Raw genomic sequence first — 13,512 nt, 5'->3', positions numbered from 1 at the left:
TAACATGAGTAATACTTGAGTAAATAATAAAAATTTTCTACTTCTTTGTAATGTATGATGCATTTTCAGAAGAAGGAAAAAGAAGGATAGCCAGTCTTTCCTTGAAGTTAGTATGTCACAATTATTTTGTTAAATTTTTTATAGGATACTTGTTGTGAGAACGTTCTTCTGAAGTTTAAAAAATATTTCATTTGACAGAATTTGACCAAAAAGGCTTAGTTCCTTCTGAGGTAATATACTACGAGAGGGTCTTTATTTCTTTACTGTCTTGTTTTTCTGCAGCAGTATTGGTTTTGATAGGATTGAAGAGTGAGACGGCTAACTTGCTCTATTTATGTTATCAGTTCAGTAGTGAAAATGTCTGTCATTCTCAGTTTTCTCACAGTTTTGTAGCTTTTGCTCTGGAGTCCCTAGTTTGCTTCAAATTACTTACCTGCTAATAAAGCTTCTGGGAAATACCTGGCTGCCCTGCTAAGCAGCACAAACCTGTCTTTCCTCAAACTTTTCAGTCTCTAAAAGTGAGTTTTTTTTCTCAACTGAAAGAGGACACAGTGAGGAAAAAGTTGGCGTAACTGCAGTTTTTCATGCAAAAACAGAGGAAAATGGTTTTAGTATACATTTTCTTTAGGCATCCTTATTATACAGATCTGCCATTGCTACAAATTGTTAATGTGGGAAATTGTAGTATCATTGTGTCCTTATTTCTTCACATCCAAACTGACTGCTTTTTCCACAGGACAACTTAGGCACTGCTGAGTTAATGCCAGCTTTATCAGATAGCCAAATAAGAATGGCCATTGCTAATGCACAAGAGCTTTTCAGGGCAGGGCTTGTGGTCTTTCCTGTCCGCACAGTGAGCTTAGTTTTTGTAGGGGTTTTTTGTGCATATGTAGCCATCTGCACTTTCAAAATCAAAACATACTTTCAGTCATTTTGGGAAGCTATGTTGCTCTAAAACTGCTCACCTGGGATCTTTCTTGTGGTGTAACAGGGAATTCTACAGGTCCAAAAGTGTTGTGAGCCAGGGAAATTCCCATGTTACCCAAGGCAAGCCAAAGCATAGATGTGAGCCAGACTGTATTTTCAAAGAAACCAGATTATGAGGAAGCTATCTTCCTCTCCTGTTAAGTTCTCTTGAAAGTAAGTTTATGATATAAACTATTTCTAGTGCCATTAACTAATCCAAACTGTTTGTTTTCAGTGAGCCCCATCCCTGAAAGTGTTCAAAGCAGGTTAGATGGGGCTCTGAGCAACCTGGTGTAGTGGAAGATTCCCTGCCCATGGCAAGGGAATTGGAGCTAGGTGATCTTAAGGTCCTTTCCTATCCAAACCATTCCATGATTTTATATCTTATGCTATTGCAAACCCCTTAAACTGAATTAAGCCCTGGAAAAGCAAATAGTGCAGAGGAATCCTAAACCTGGTATAGATCCAGTAAGAGTCTCACTGTCTCCAATTTCTGTAATCGTAGAAAAGATTTTTTTTCTTTTTTCCTAAGTCCATGCACATATTCCAATTTAAATTCAAAGTTATTAGATACCTGGTTTTACTGTGCAGCCTGCACAGCTGTGCAAGGTAGCTTGTGTATCTGATGGTTGACTTTGTGTATGCTTTGAGTAGATTTGTGAGAAAGGATCTTTCACATCAAGCTGGTGCTAATAGAAGTTGATGCCCATGTTTAAGACTTATCTTCCCAAAATCTCACTGATCCTTTGTTTGAAAATTAGCAGAATTATACAGTGTGACAGTAGCATGTCTCTAGGTGGGCTAAAGTTTCATTATGAACACCATAATCAATAAAATTGCTTACCTTACCATTGAGTACACATCTAGCAGCTAATCAAGCTGATGGCAGTTGATTTCTTTGGCTGATAGACAAAATCTTCATTGACTGCAGTGGGTTAACAGTTTTGGGGTTTAATTGGGGTGCCTACTTGTAAGTGTCATAATTTTAAATAATGTCTTGATTCCTGGCGATGGTGCAAATACAGGTAGTGTCTGTCCAAACACAGTCTGGATATATCCTAGTAAAACTGCTACTTATGTTTGCTTTTCTAAATCTGTTTAAATTTTTAAAATACAGGAAGTGATGTAAAAGCATGGTTTGTAAAGAGGTAGTGAAGGTGATGCTTTCTTTACATCACCAATGCTTGATTCCTTTCCATAATGAAATCTACACAAACATATTTTTACAAGTAACAGGAATTTAAAAGGTTCTGTATATGCCACAAACTCAGCTGTAGCTGTTCCATTCTATGGTAGGAGGCAAGTTTTTCTTACTGAAGTTAGTGTGCACAGAAGCTCTCTCTTTGCTGCTTATTAAATGTCAGGCTTGTTCTAAAGACTTCATTTTATGTAATGCAGTTAGGTCTTCTTTTTGGTAATATATTACTTTCTGTAGTTGACATCTTAAGGATAGCCTTGTTTTTTCATTTTTCTCGAACTGCTGATACCTATCCTCAGTGTCTAATCTCCATGAGAATCCTGCATCAAATTGGTTCCTTTTAAAAACTGCCCTGCCACAGTACCACCACATACAGTACTTACTGCAGTGTCTGTTAGAGTAGCTCCTTGTGTGCTCCCTGGGCCCAGCCTCACTCTATGCAGTGTGTTCGACTTCGCCTCAATTCCAGCCTTAATTCCAAAGTGGGACAAGAGTGTCTCTTCTCTCTCATGGTACTTGTTCTCTGTTTTCTAGCCAAATGCAGGGTCATCAGTTTGTGTGAGAATAGTGGTTTCTGAGTGGCATTTTTTTGTTCATCTGTTTTTGTTGGGATGGTGGGCCCTTAAGAAGAAACAGGACGACGTTCTTAAGGCTTTTGTTGGCCTTGTAGTTCACTTACCATGTCACTGGAAAGGCCTAGCCCTCTATTTAAAGCGTCATTATGGAGAGCAGAAAAGAGGTCTCATCTTTCCAAAATCCCACCAACCCCACCAAGATGAAAGTATCTCCCAGTTAATGGGTTAAATGCCATAACTTGAGCTAAAGATTTGGTTCCTGCTGTGTGGAATTGAAATAAAAAATGTAAATTGCCATACTTTCTGAATGTCAACTAATTGAGTATGGTGAGGGTTTGGAGTAGAAAAAAGGAGTAATGTGGGGTGCTAGTAACATGCTGTATTTTAACTTCTAGTCTTGAGCTTACTTTATCTTTAAGTTACAAGGGGATTAACACTGAAGTTGTTCATTCACAAGATGTCAGGATTGGCATTTCAGACACTAAATGGATTTCTTTGTCAACTGGAAATCTAAGATATTGATTAAAATCAGTTTTAAAGTAAGAGTGTCTCTCTTCCATGACCTTTAGCATTTATACGACAGAACTCAGGTATGCATGGTTTTTTTTCCCAGGGTTGTGGTTTGGTATAAATCAAATTGATGCTTCTTGGAGCAAAAGTGCTCTGCATCCCTAACTGAGACCAGGAGATTACCTATTATATTTATGAAGCTGCATGTTGAATGCATGTTTAGATTTTTCTTCTTTTTTATTTTACTTTTACTGTATATGCTAATACCCTCTTTTCTTTTGCAGATCCTTGTGATAATATGAGAGAGATTCTCCAAAATGTGGCCAAATTGCAGGGCGTATCAAATATGAGAAAACTAGGTCACTTGAATAATTTTACTAAGGTAAGAGCTCAAATAGTGTCATAGAACAAGTAATTGTACAGGTAAAATGTTTCATATTTACTCAGACATTAGCTGGAACATTAATGAAATTGCTTAATATTACAGAAGAGTACTTGAAGCCTACATACTGTGGGAAAGGAAGGTAACAAATAAGGACAAGCAAATACGTGAATGCTGAGTTATGCTGAAGTTTGCATATCTGTCCTGCTGGCTGAATTTTTGTAATATTTTAGTGTGCTTAGAAGTATCTCCCAATTAATGGGTTAAGTTGCATAACTTGAGCTAAAGATTTGGTTTCTGCTGTGTGCAATTGAAATAAAAAATGTAAAATGCCATACTTTCTGAATGTGAACTGTTTGAGTATGGTGAGGGTGGAGGACTGTATCAATGTGCATTATATGCAATGTTTTGAACACTAATAAAATAGGAACTGCAACTTTCACTGCAGTTTCCATAGTGAAAAAGATTTAAAGGGTCCATTTCAGGAATACGTTTGTGTTGATGATTTTTGATGTGCTTCTTCCAAATCATGGACCTGTTACAGGTCCAAATAGAACAGATATATTGGAAGCTGTCACTATGAGCTAATGAGGCAAGGATTAAAAACTTCTGCAGCATGTAGGTGTAAGCTGATGAAAGAAACTATGAAAGATTTTCAGCAGACGGACAAGAAGTAGCATTTTTTGGGTAATTGAGAAACCTGTGGTGGTCAGAGAGGTGATCAGGGAGTAAGGGGAAGGTGCTCATTGTAGGACGGTGAGAGGTTGTGGTTGGACCAGTGTTCCATTTGTCAGTGAAGGGGAAACATGCGTTGCAGTCGGTGAGGCAGGAGACATTGAAGCTTCAGTGTGGGCTATACCCAGATTGACGGACTGATAGAGGGATGGAGTGTGTTGTCCACCTTTCTGATAGAGATAGGGCAACATAGCTGAAAATGAAAACTGATGTCCTGTGACTGAGGATGGATCCTGCAACCCGCAGCAGCCAAGAAATAACACAGTAGAGGAGAATGTAAGGAGTAAAGTAAGGTTTAAATTATGTTTGCAGGTAAGTTTGTTAGAAAGAATTGAGTAAGATTGCCCAGTCTGTTTGACATTTTTGAGCCAATCTTAAGTGAAAGAGTGAATACTCAAGGGATGGTGTGGGGAACCAGTTGATAGGGGAAGGACAAACATGCATGATAACCCTTAAAATAGGCATCTTGACTGTTAAAGCCACTCCTTGCGAGATTGACCACTTCAGTGGTAACGTATAAGATTCACTTAACAGGAGGGTGAGTACTGAGAACAAAATCACAGTAACAAATTAATTTATCTTCTAATGCATTAATAGCAAATCTTTAAATTCTAAATTTTCTGGATTGGTTGAGAACACATGTAGGAACATTCACTAATAGGTTCATTCATGAAGGAACTGAACTTCTCACTGAGATCTCTTCTTTGGGCTGTTGCCTTGTGTTTGTCATACATCAGGCATTGACAGAATGCTGCTGTTTTCACTGGGATTCCAAAATGTGTTGCAAGAATGCCCTTTATGCTGCTAGAAAAGTCTGATGCATAGCCGGGTTTGCTTTTTTGTGATAATCTGGAAACTTTGAAATGTGAACGCTTCCAAATTCTCCAGTTGTCTTAAAGAGCTGGATTAGGTTTGTAGATGCACGATTTGTAGTGAAAAGTCAATATTTGAACTAGGGATCTTAAAACAGGGTCAATTTCACTATCAGATATAAAATCAGATTAAAATAATCCATAACTGTCTTAAATAAATATGCCAATTGTAATAAAAGATGAAGCAAATATTCTTTTTAAAAGGTAGTTTTGAGAGATTGCATAATTCCATAATTGAATATTTGAAGATTATTTGGGGATTTTGTTAAAACCCACTGTTGAAAATGGAAAATACTTACAGAAATGTACGGACAGTTTTCATAAATTGCACTTAAGATTGGCAGGAAATTTTGAGTGTGTAAAGTAACTTAATAAAATGAAATATGATGTTTGAAGATGGAGGCTGTAGTTCATAACCTGATTTTGATTCTAAATCAGAATCAATATGCGTGAGGGAATCATACTACTCAATTTAATATTGGACACTTGTTTGTGTATTTATCTCTCTGGAATATGTACTTTGTACAACTTCGTGCATTTGGTTTTAAAAACTCTTCCTATTTTTGTTTGACCTGTAAATGCAGTCATGAGAATAGAATAAAAGTTGCAAGTTGTACTGAATTGTCTGCCTTGTGGTTGGAACAATTCTGTGGTTTTCATTCCAGTGGTTAAAAGTGAAAGCCTGGAGCTTGGCGAGATGGTTTTATTTCCTTTTTGCACTCTGTTCTTCTACGATGAGTTGGTATAGTCTCAGTTCCTCCTTTGTGAGACAGGAATGTGAGTAAGATTGATACGCTGAGGGCTGAGGATGTTTGTATCCTGTCTTGGAATTATAGTGAATATGAACTTGATTTGTTTATAAATTGTTGCATTTTGTGGTCCATTTTTAAAGAGCTACTTGTTATCTGCAATATTTGTACTATGGACAGGGAAAGGACCTTTGAACATTTTTAATAGTGTATTTCCGATAAAATAATATGGAATATCCGTTATTCTCCTGCTAGAAATATTACTATACTTGAAAGAAAACATCTGAACTAGTCTAAGCAGTTGCTCCCAATTGCCCCACATTTTTCCTTCAAAGAGAGTGAATCTTACTGTTTTAGTTCTTTGGTCAGGGAAAGCAAAATGTTTTTATCACATGGAAACAAGTAATGACATTTACTCCAAATGTGGAGTTTCCTGACAAGGATCATGGTAGACAGCAAGTTTTGTATTATTTTCACAATATCTGAGGTGTGTTATGTTCAGATTTCTTTACTTGAAACTGGACTGGATTTTTAAGGTGAGACTGTTTCTCTCACCTCCCTTTTTTTAAGGAGTAAGAACATAATCATTCTTTTAAAATTATTGAACTAGACTTCAGGGTTTTATGGAGAAGTTAAGTACTTTAATTTTTTTTAAAATATAATGGCGATCAGAAGTCAACAGGAGTTGACTTCTAGTCTACTAGTTCATCTGCAAGAATGAGACAGTGAAGCAGATGCTTCATATGAAGCTTGTGTGCTTAGGTGCTGTAACTTTTGTTACATTGCTACTTCCCTTAAAGAGGAATGTTAACTAGTCATGTTCACGTTTCCACAGCACTCATTATTACTCTGCAAAGTATTCTTTATACATGATATTTTACAAAAACTTCATTTATCAAGTTTTTGCTAGTACTCCTTAGTGACTAAGTCATTAGTGTTCAGGTTCTTCACCCTTTGTCTGCAGAGCAGGAGTTGTTCTTGCATGACAGGTGGTTTGAAGTTTTCTGTTTCAGGAAATTAGCATTCCTAGTCTGGTGATGCACAGGCTATGGAAAATTATATTTAGTTCTGAATTGCAACAGTAGCAGACTTAGAAATTGTATCTGCTTTGAATGAGAGCGCACTCCTCCTGTGCTTCTTGTCACCTAGTCAATGAAGCTGCAGGTTTGCTGGCAAAAGCTTTTATGAAGTACTGCCTCAATCTCTATTCCTTTCAAGCAACTCTATTTAAGCCAATTTATATTCTGATCTGAAACCTGTTTGAGAATTTGACCTCCTGGAAATGGTCAGTGACACTTTCAAATGTTACAGCAGTTCACAAGTTTGGTATATGCATTTAGCTCCAGTAAGCTGAGTAGGATTACCCATCTTTAATTTATATGGCCGCCTACATATGGCAAGCACCTTGAAGTTCCCCAGCTTCTGCTGATTAGTACCAAAACATTATGGTTACGTGGTTTGGGTTTCCCCCACCCCCATGAGAAACAGTAAGATAAAACACTGAAAACCTGAAGAAACTGTACAATTTTACCTAGTGGAAAATGTGTACTGCATTTACCTAGTGGAAAATGTCTTTGTGATTTGAAGTATTTATTTATAATCCTCTGTTTTAGAAAGTTTATCCTACTGGCAGCTTCTGAGAGGTCTTTCATTCCTTTGTAAAACTAAAAGGGTATTTTAATAACAAGCTGAAAAAGAAATCCACAGATATTGTATGAATTTATGTTTTTCTTTCAAAAAGAAAGGTACTTCTTAAAGGACAAAATCAAGCAATTAATTTTGGAGATAAACTTAGAAATTGAACAGCATCAGTAATATAGTGATATGGAAAATTATGTTTTCAATCTGTTTGAAACTAATTATCATTATTTAATGAAGCTCTGCTATTCTGCTTTATATATCTGTTAGCTTTTGGCCATGCTGCTGACTTTCACTAGGATGATATGAATTGAGTGTCTTGGATATGGATGTGGCCGTAGAGGCTTTCACAATTATGTCTTTGATTCATAGTCTGTCATTTTAGAGTCTCTGTCTTTTGCAGAACCCAGGCTATCTTAAACTGAATGTATTGCCTGACTGTAACATTCATCCAAGTAGATAAACCACTGACAAAACCTGAAATCTCACTATGATGTACTGATAGGAAGAGAACATGTGCTTAGAGACATAGCTGTGAAACAAATATGTCTAATTCTGGAGTCCACTGTTTTAGTAGGAGCTTCTCTTAAGACTAGGATCTACACAGTAGTCTTGCTTAAATATTACCAGTGGTGGCTCAAACTGTATTTCCAAAGTTATAATGCAATAATTAGATTCTGAATGCAGAGAATAATATAATATTTTTACCTAGTAATTGCCGTAGCTATTCTGCTAAATATAAATTGGAATGGTCTCAAATGTGCACTCCATTTGTGCATGTTGTTGACCTCCTATGGTTTTGTTGTTCTGAGCTACTGTTTCCAAGACATGTTGATATGTTACTCATATTGCTGTGACTCATCTGAGTAGTATGAAGAACTCATAGCTGACAGTAAACATGAAAAAAACCTTCACTGTATGTTAGTCACTGTCTGGCCTAGTGTACTTACCATTTTGTCCTAATATTTAATCTTGTCCTCAGAGAGTCTTTGCTTTGCCCAGTCACTGTGTATTTGATCACAAAATATTAATTTTGAAGTAGACTCATCTGCAGGTTTAATTCACAAAGTATACTCTGTTTGGTTTTGTTTGTATATATATATATATATATATATAATTTATTGTGTGTATTTAAAAATGTACACTTTTTATAGGTAAGATCTATGAATGGAAAATATAAATAGTATAAACATATAAATAAATATATAATTCTAGGTATTGTATGATAATGCATTGCATTTTCATTAAATATGTCAATGTATAGCCAAAGATAGATTTCAGTATTCTGGTACTGCTTGCCTACTGAGTTAATGCTATCATGGTGTATATGTTAATTGTTAAATCTTACAGTCAGACATATGACAGTTACTTGCCTTTGTCAGGAGTTCAGCCATCTACAAATACCACTGCCTTTGGGCCAGAATCGTTGATCTACTTAATGTTTGAAGTTGAAATGAGAAGAAAGCAATAACGTTTTTTAGTGTATATAAGGGCAGACATTTATAACATAGCAAATACCCAAGGAATTGGAACCAGCTGAACAGAGTCTGTTTTTTATAGCAGCTTCCATGACTATTTTTTCCCCCTTTCAAACTTATAGAAATCCAGCCTTACCAGCCAGTTTTTTTCCTTTCCCTAGGTTAAACAAACCAAATGGCTCAGTCTTCATGAATAGATTTTCTACCTGCCTTGTCCTTTTTTCTGCTGTACATTTTCCACTTTGCTCTTAAAATATGGCATGCAAAATTTTGTTCTTGCAGTTTTGAGAGCAACCAGTGAAATGGAAAAAGTCTTTCAATCTGAAACGTAAAGCAGTCCTATTAGTATATCCAGAGATAATTTTTTTTCTTTTTTCTTTAAAATTAACATTCTGAATGTGAATTTCTGGACATATCTGTTTCTCTACTGGCCTACTTTCATTTCTTATGTATCTGTTAATTTGTGGTACCCTGAGGGATATGATGTATGCTATATCCTTCATATCCTGAAGGATATGAAGGATGTGCTATTCCTACTGTTTAGTTAAAATCTTCTGGGTTTGGGCATGCCTTTCAAGTCACTGAAACATTTTTGAAGTCTGATCTTGCTGTCCAACTTTCTAGGCCCTTCTCTATATGAAACATATATAAATTGCAAGGAAGGCTAATACATAAGTACTGGTGTCCCATTAAAGGGAGAATAAACTAGTAGTTCTTTTCTTTTTTTGTGGGAGAAGTATTTCAGATGCATGCACAGACACGATCAAACATTTCTTTAATTATTACTGTCAAATTCAGAAATTTATATCCAAACAGCAGTTAAACTTGATGAATGTTTTAATTTGTCAGGTTACATGACTGTGTTTGAATTCAAGATAATATCAAGTTCTTTTCAGCATCAGTGAAGATGTGTGCAGTGGGATCATGAACATAGTTGAAAACAGTTGGTATTGAGGAGCTAGTAACCACTGTATATGTTTGGTGAGAGTGACAACCAGACTAGAACTACTGATTCAGTGAACTAATGTTTTTTAGCAGTGCGGCAAGGTAGATGAACTCCTGGAAGATGTCAGATGCCTCAGTTTAATCTCAGGACTGCTCAAAGTGCAAACTAATGGTAAACGTGCGATAGGAGACTAGCTTCACTAATGCACTAGTGCACACTATAGCAGCTTTCTAAAAAATGGGTTTTTCCTACATCTGAATTCTATGGGTTTTTTAAAAGTAGGAAAAATAGTCTGTTGAGGACAATCTTTTGTGTTAAGTTAGGATTTCTCATTTGTGTCTGGGGTGGAATGCTGGGGAAAGGTTTAGATGTATAAATGATTAGCCTAAACAGCTATTGATGTAATTGTCTGCAACTGAACAATGAACTGTTTTTACTCACTATCTTCTCGCACTGTTTTGCTTACACTCTGCCAGCCAATTTTTACAGTTCATAAGATGTCAATAGAAATGCTAAAGCAGCAGTGGTGGCCTTAGGCAGTCCAACAACATGGCATAAAAATAGATTGATGTTAGGAAGTGACATACTGTCATAACCACTTAGTGCATCAATTGTCTAGTTTTATTATCACTTTAACTTGAAAGGTGGTAAAAAAAGGTTATGTAAAAACTTTCCTTATGTTTTATAATTGTCTTTGGTTAAGAGAAATGCAAAATCCAAAATACTTCAATTAACTTAAATTATGTGAACCCAAACGTGGAACTGATCCAGGCCAATTTAATAATCTCTCATTAACAGCCTTAAATTTCAGCATTATCACTAAGTATTTTTCTTGAAAGACAATTTTGTAAGACATAATGTGATCATTGAATCAATTTCTACTTGTTGGTTTACTTAAAAGAGGAGTTTCTGTCAATGTATCATTTTTTCAGATGGAGGTGAACAGTAGAACTGAAGTGTGGAACACACTGAATACTTTAACTTAGAGTAGCCTTGATTTGGCTGTTTGTGTTGTTTATTATAAATTTCTTACTGTTAGCAGTAAATACAGATAAAGAATGTGTCACAGGGTTTGATATTTCACAGTATTTTCAGAGCAGAGGTAATGACTAGTTAGCACAAATACTTCCTGAATTCTTCACTAGGAGAAACTTAATACTGCGCTGACTTAGAGCTGAACACATGCCTGTTTTGAAAACAGAGGACAAAGTGCAAAGCTATTGCAATCAGTATTAGTCACTTAAGTTTTTGGAAGTGCTTAGAAAAGTGCTTTGGGATTTGGACATGATAATATTTTATAATTTAGCCAGGGATAGTAAGTGAAATTACTAGGAATTTCTTTGCTGTTTTTGAAAAGAACAGCATCAGCTCTTACAGAAGAGATTGTTTTCTTTTGCTCAAGAGGCTAAAACATTGGCAACCTAGGTTGCTCCTTTTAAGCATGGTTTTGGACTTTAAAACTGTGCTTGTAAATCTTCTCTGTTCACAATGACTAGATATGGCTGAAGTATCCAATTTGTGACAGTTTACAGCTGCCTTTTTGTGTGCATAAATTCAAACTTTGCTCTGATTTTTCAGAGGTACAAATTCTATAAGCAGGGGTGGCAGGCCAAGACCAAATATCAGTTACAGGACACTTAGTAATGCCTTCTGATTTTTTTGTATTTCTGTGTTGTTGTGACAAAACATGACAGTGGACCATCAGTGTCAGTCTTTTTTTCAAAACTCTTACCTAAGCCCCTGCAGATTTGCTTTGACTTCAGTCATTTCTGCTCTCTGCTCTAATTACCAGTTGCCAGCTAGCAGTCTGCTGCTGTAAAATGGACCAACCAGTACACAGCTTACCATGCAACCTTTTTTTGGTATGAAAATCCACCAGTGAGTCTCCGTATCTGGTATGTGTAGGAACACAATACGGACAGCAGAAATTCTCAGGGAAGTCTGAAGTTGGTATTCTCTCCCTTGCTACAAATTAAATTCCTCAGGTTTTTTTGAAAGCATTTCCCAAAATCTGTGATTTTCATGGTTATTTTTGGAGATCTATAAGTAATAGATATTTTCTTTTATTCTCAGCTTCTTTGTAATACTGGCCATGCTGAAGAAAAGCTAGGTTTTACCTATGACAGCATCATTATATGGTAAGTAGTAAAGAGCACCAGGCAATCACAGGGAACTTCAGTTGTTTTGGTGCAATTAAATAAACTTCATTTGTACTTCTGAACTAGTATTTTGTATTTATAATATGTTTGAAGCTTCATAATGTAAGTATACAACCTGCAAATATTTTAATGAGTAAAATCAGAAATATATTACTCACTTTTAGGAAAACAGAGACAAACCCTCCAAGTTAGAAGTGTAGATTTCTTCATTATATTCCTCGGAGATGTAAAAGTACTAAGTATTTCAGTATTTGTAGAAAGCACTTCTAATAAAAATGTACATCTACAAAATACAGAGCATACTCTTGATGCAGAGTCAAGATTTAAAGATCAGTATTTTATGTTGTACTGGTGTGTATATGTCCATGAGGCACTACTTGCCTTGCTACTGACATGTCCCATGTATATACTTTTAAGTGGAATTTCTGTCTATTTTGTGGCCATTTTGACTGTCAGATGTAACTACATGCTTATTTGCACACAGAAATTTTTAAATTTGTCTTGAAGACCAGCACTGGTGACAAAAGCAAATAAGATCTAATATTTAATGCATTTCTGTGTTCTTTTAGTTTAGATATCTCTTAAGCACAAAAGCTTAGGAAAGCTAATTGCTCTTTGAGCAAAATGTTGGGAAACCTTGTGTAATTTTTTTCTCAGCTAAAACCTATGTCTTTATCTTTTTTACTAGCTGTATGTTTTCATTGCATACCTTAAGATAGTGACACATCTCTTTTTGGCAGCTTTTGCTTTTCAGTGTTGAATCTCATGATAGTCTTTTCCTTTGTAGTGGTTTCTGTGCCAGTTTTTTAACAGGTCTACAGCTTCCTTATGAGGGGAAGAGGAGGGGCAGGCACTGATCTCGTCTTTCCATTGACCAGTGACAGGACCCAAGGGAATGGCCTGAAGTTGTGTTAAGGAAGGTTTAGGCCAGATATCAGGGAAAGGTTCTTCACCCAGAGGGTGGCTGGGTAGCAGAACAGGCTCCCTAGGACAGTGGTCACATCCCCAAGCCTGGCGGAGTTCAAGAAGTGTTTGAACAATGCTCTCAGGCTCATGGTGTGATCCTTGGGATTATCCTGTGTAGGGCTAGGAGCTGGACTCAGAGATCTGTGGTACCAAGATTGCACTCAGTATCAATGTGGGCTGGGCTTGAACTGCTGAGAGCAGCCCTGTTGAGAAGGACTTGGGGGTCCTGCTGGACGAGAGGCTGGACATGAGTCAGCAGTCCCGTGTCCAGTCTTGCAAGCCCAGAAATCCAGCTGTCCTGGGCTGCATCCAAGTAATTTGGGTAGCATATTCATATT

The 13,512-nt window shown here is 36.5% G+C and overlaps 1 protein-coding gene across 3 annotated transcripts in view; it reads left to right on the top strand.

The window, feature by feature from the left end:
• Positions 1-13,512, top strand: part of RICTOR (RPTOR independent companion of MTOR complex 2) — a 75,149-nt gene that overhangs the window by 14,689 nt on the left and 46,948 nt on the right. For all 3 annotated transcript variants that reach the window (XM_084225545.1, XM_084225544.1, XM_084225546.1), the window contains exons 3-4: positions 3,534-3,631; positions 12,123-12,187. In XM_084225545.1, the coding sequence (XP_084081671.1) occupies positions 3,534-3,631; positions 12,123-12,187 (163 nt within the window). The remainder of the gene's footprint in view (positions 1-3,533; positions 3,632-12,122; positions 12,188-13,512) is intronic.

The sequence above is a fragment of the Fringilla coelebs genome (genome assembly GCF_963513975.1).
Source record: "Fringilla coelebs genome assembly, chromosome: Z".
Classification (NCBI taxonomy): Eukaryota; Metazoa; Chordata; class Aves; order Passeriformes; family Fringillidae; genus Fringilla; species Fringilla coelebs.
The sequence above is the reverse complement of the archived record's forward strand: the minus strand, read 5'-3'. Positions and strand labels throughout refer to the sequence as shown.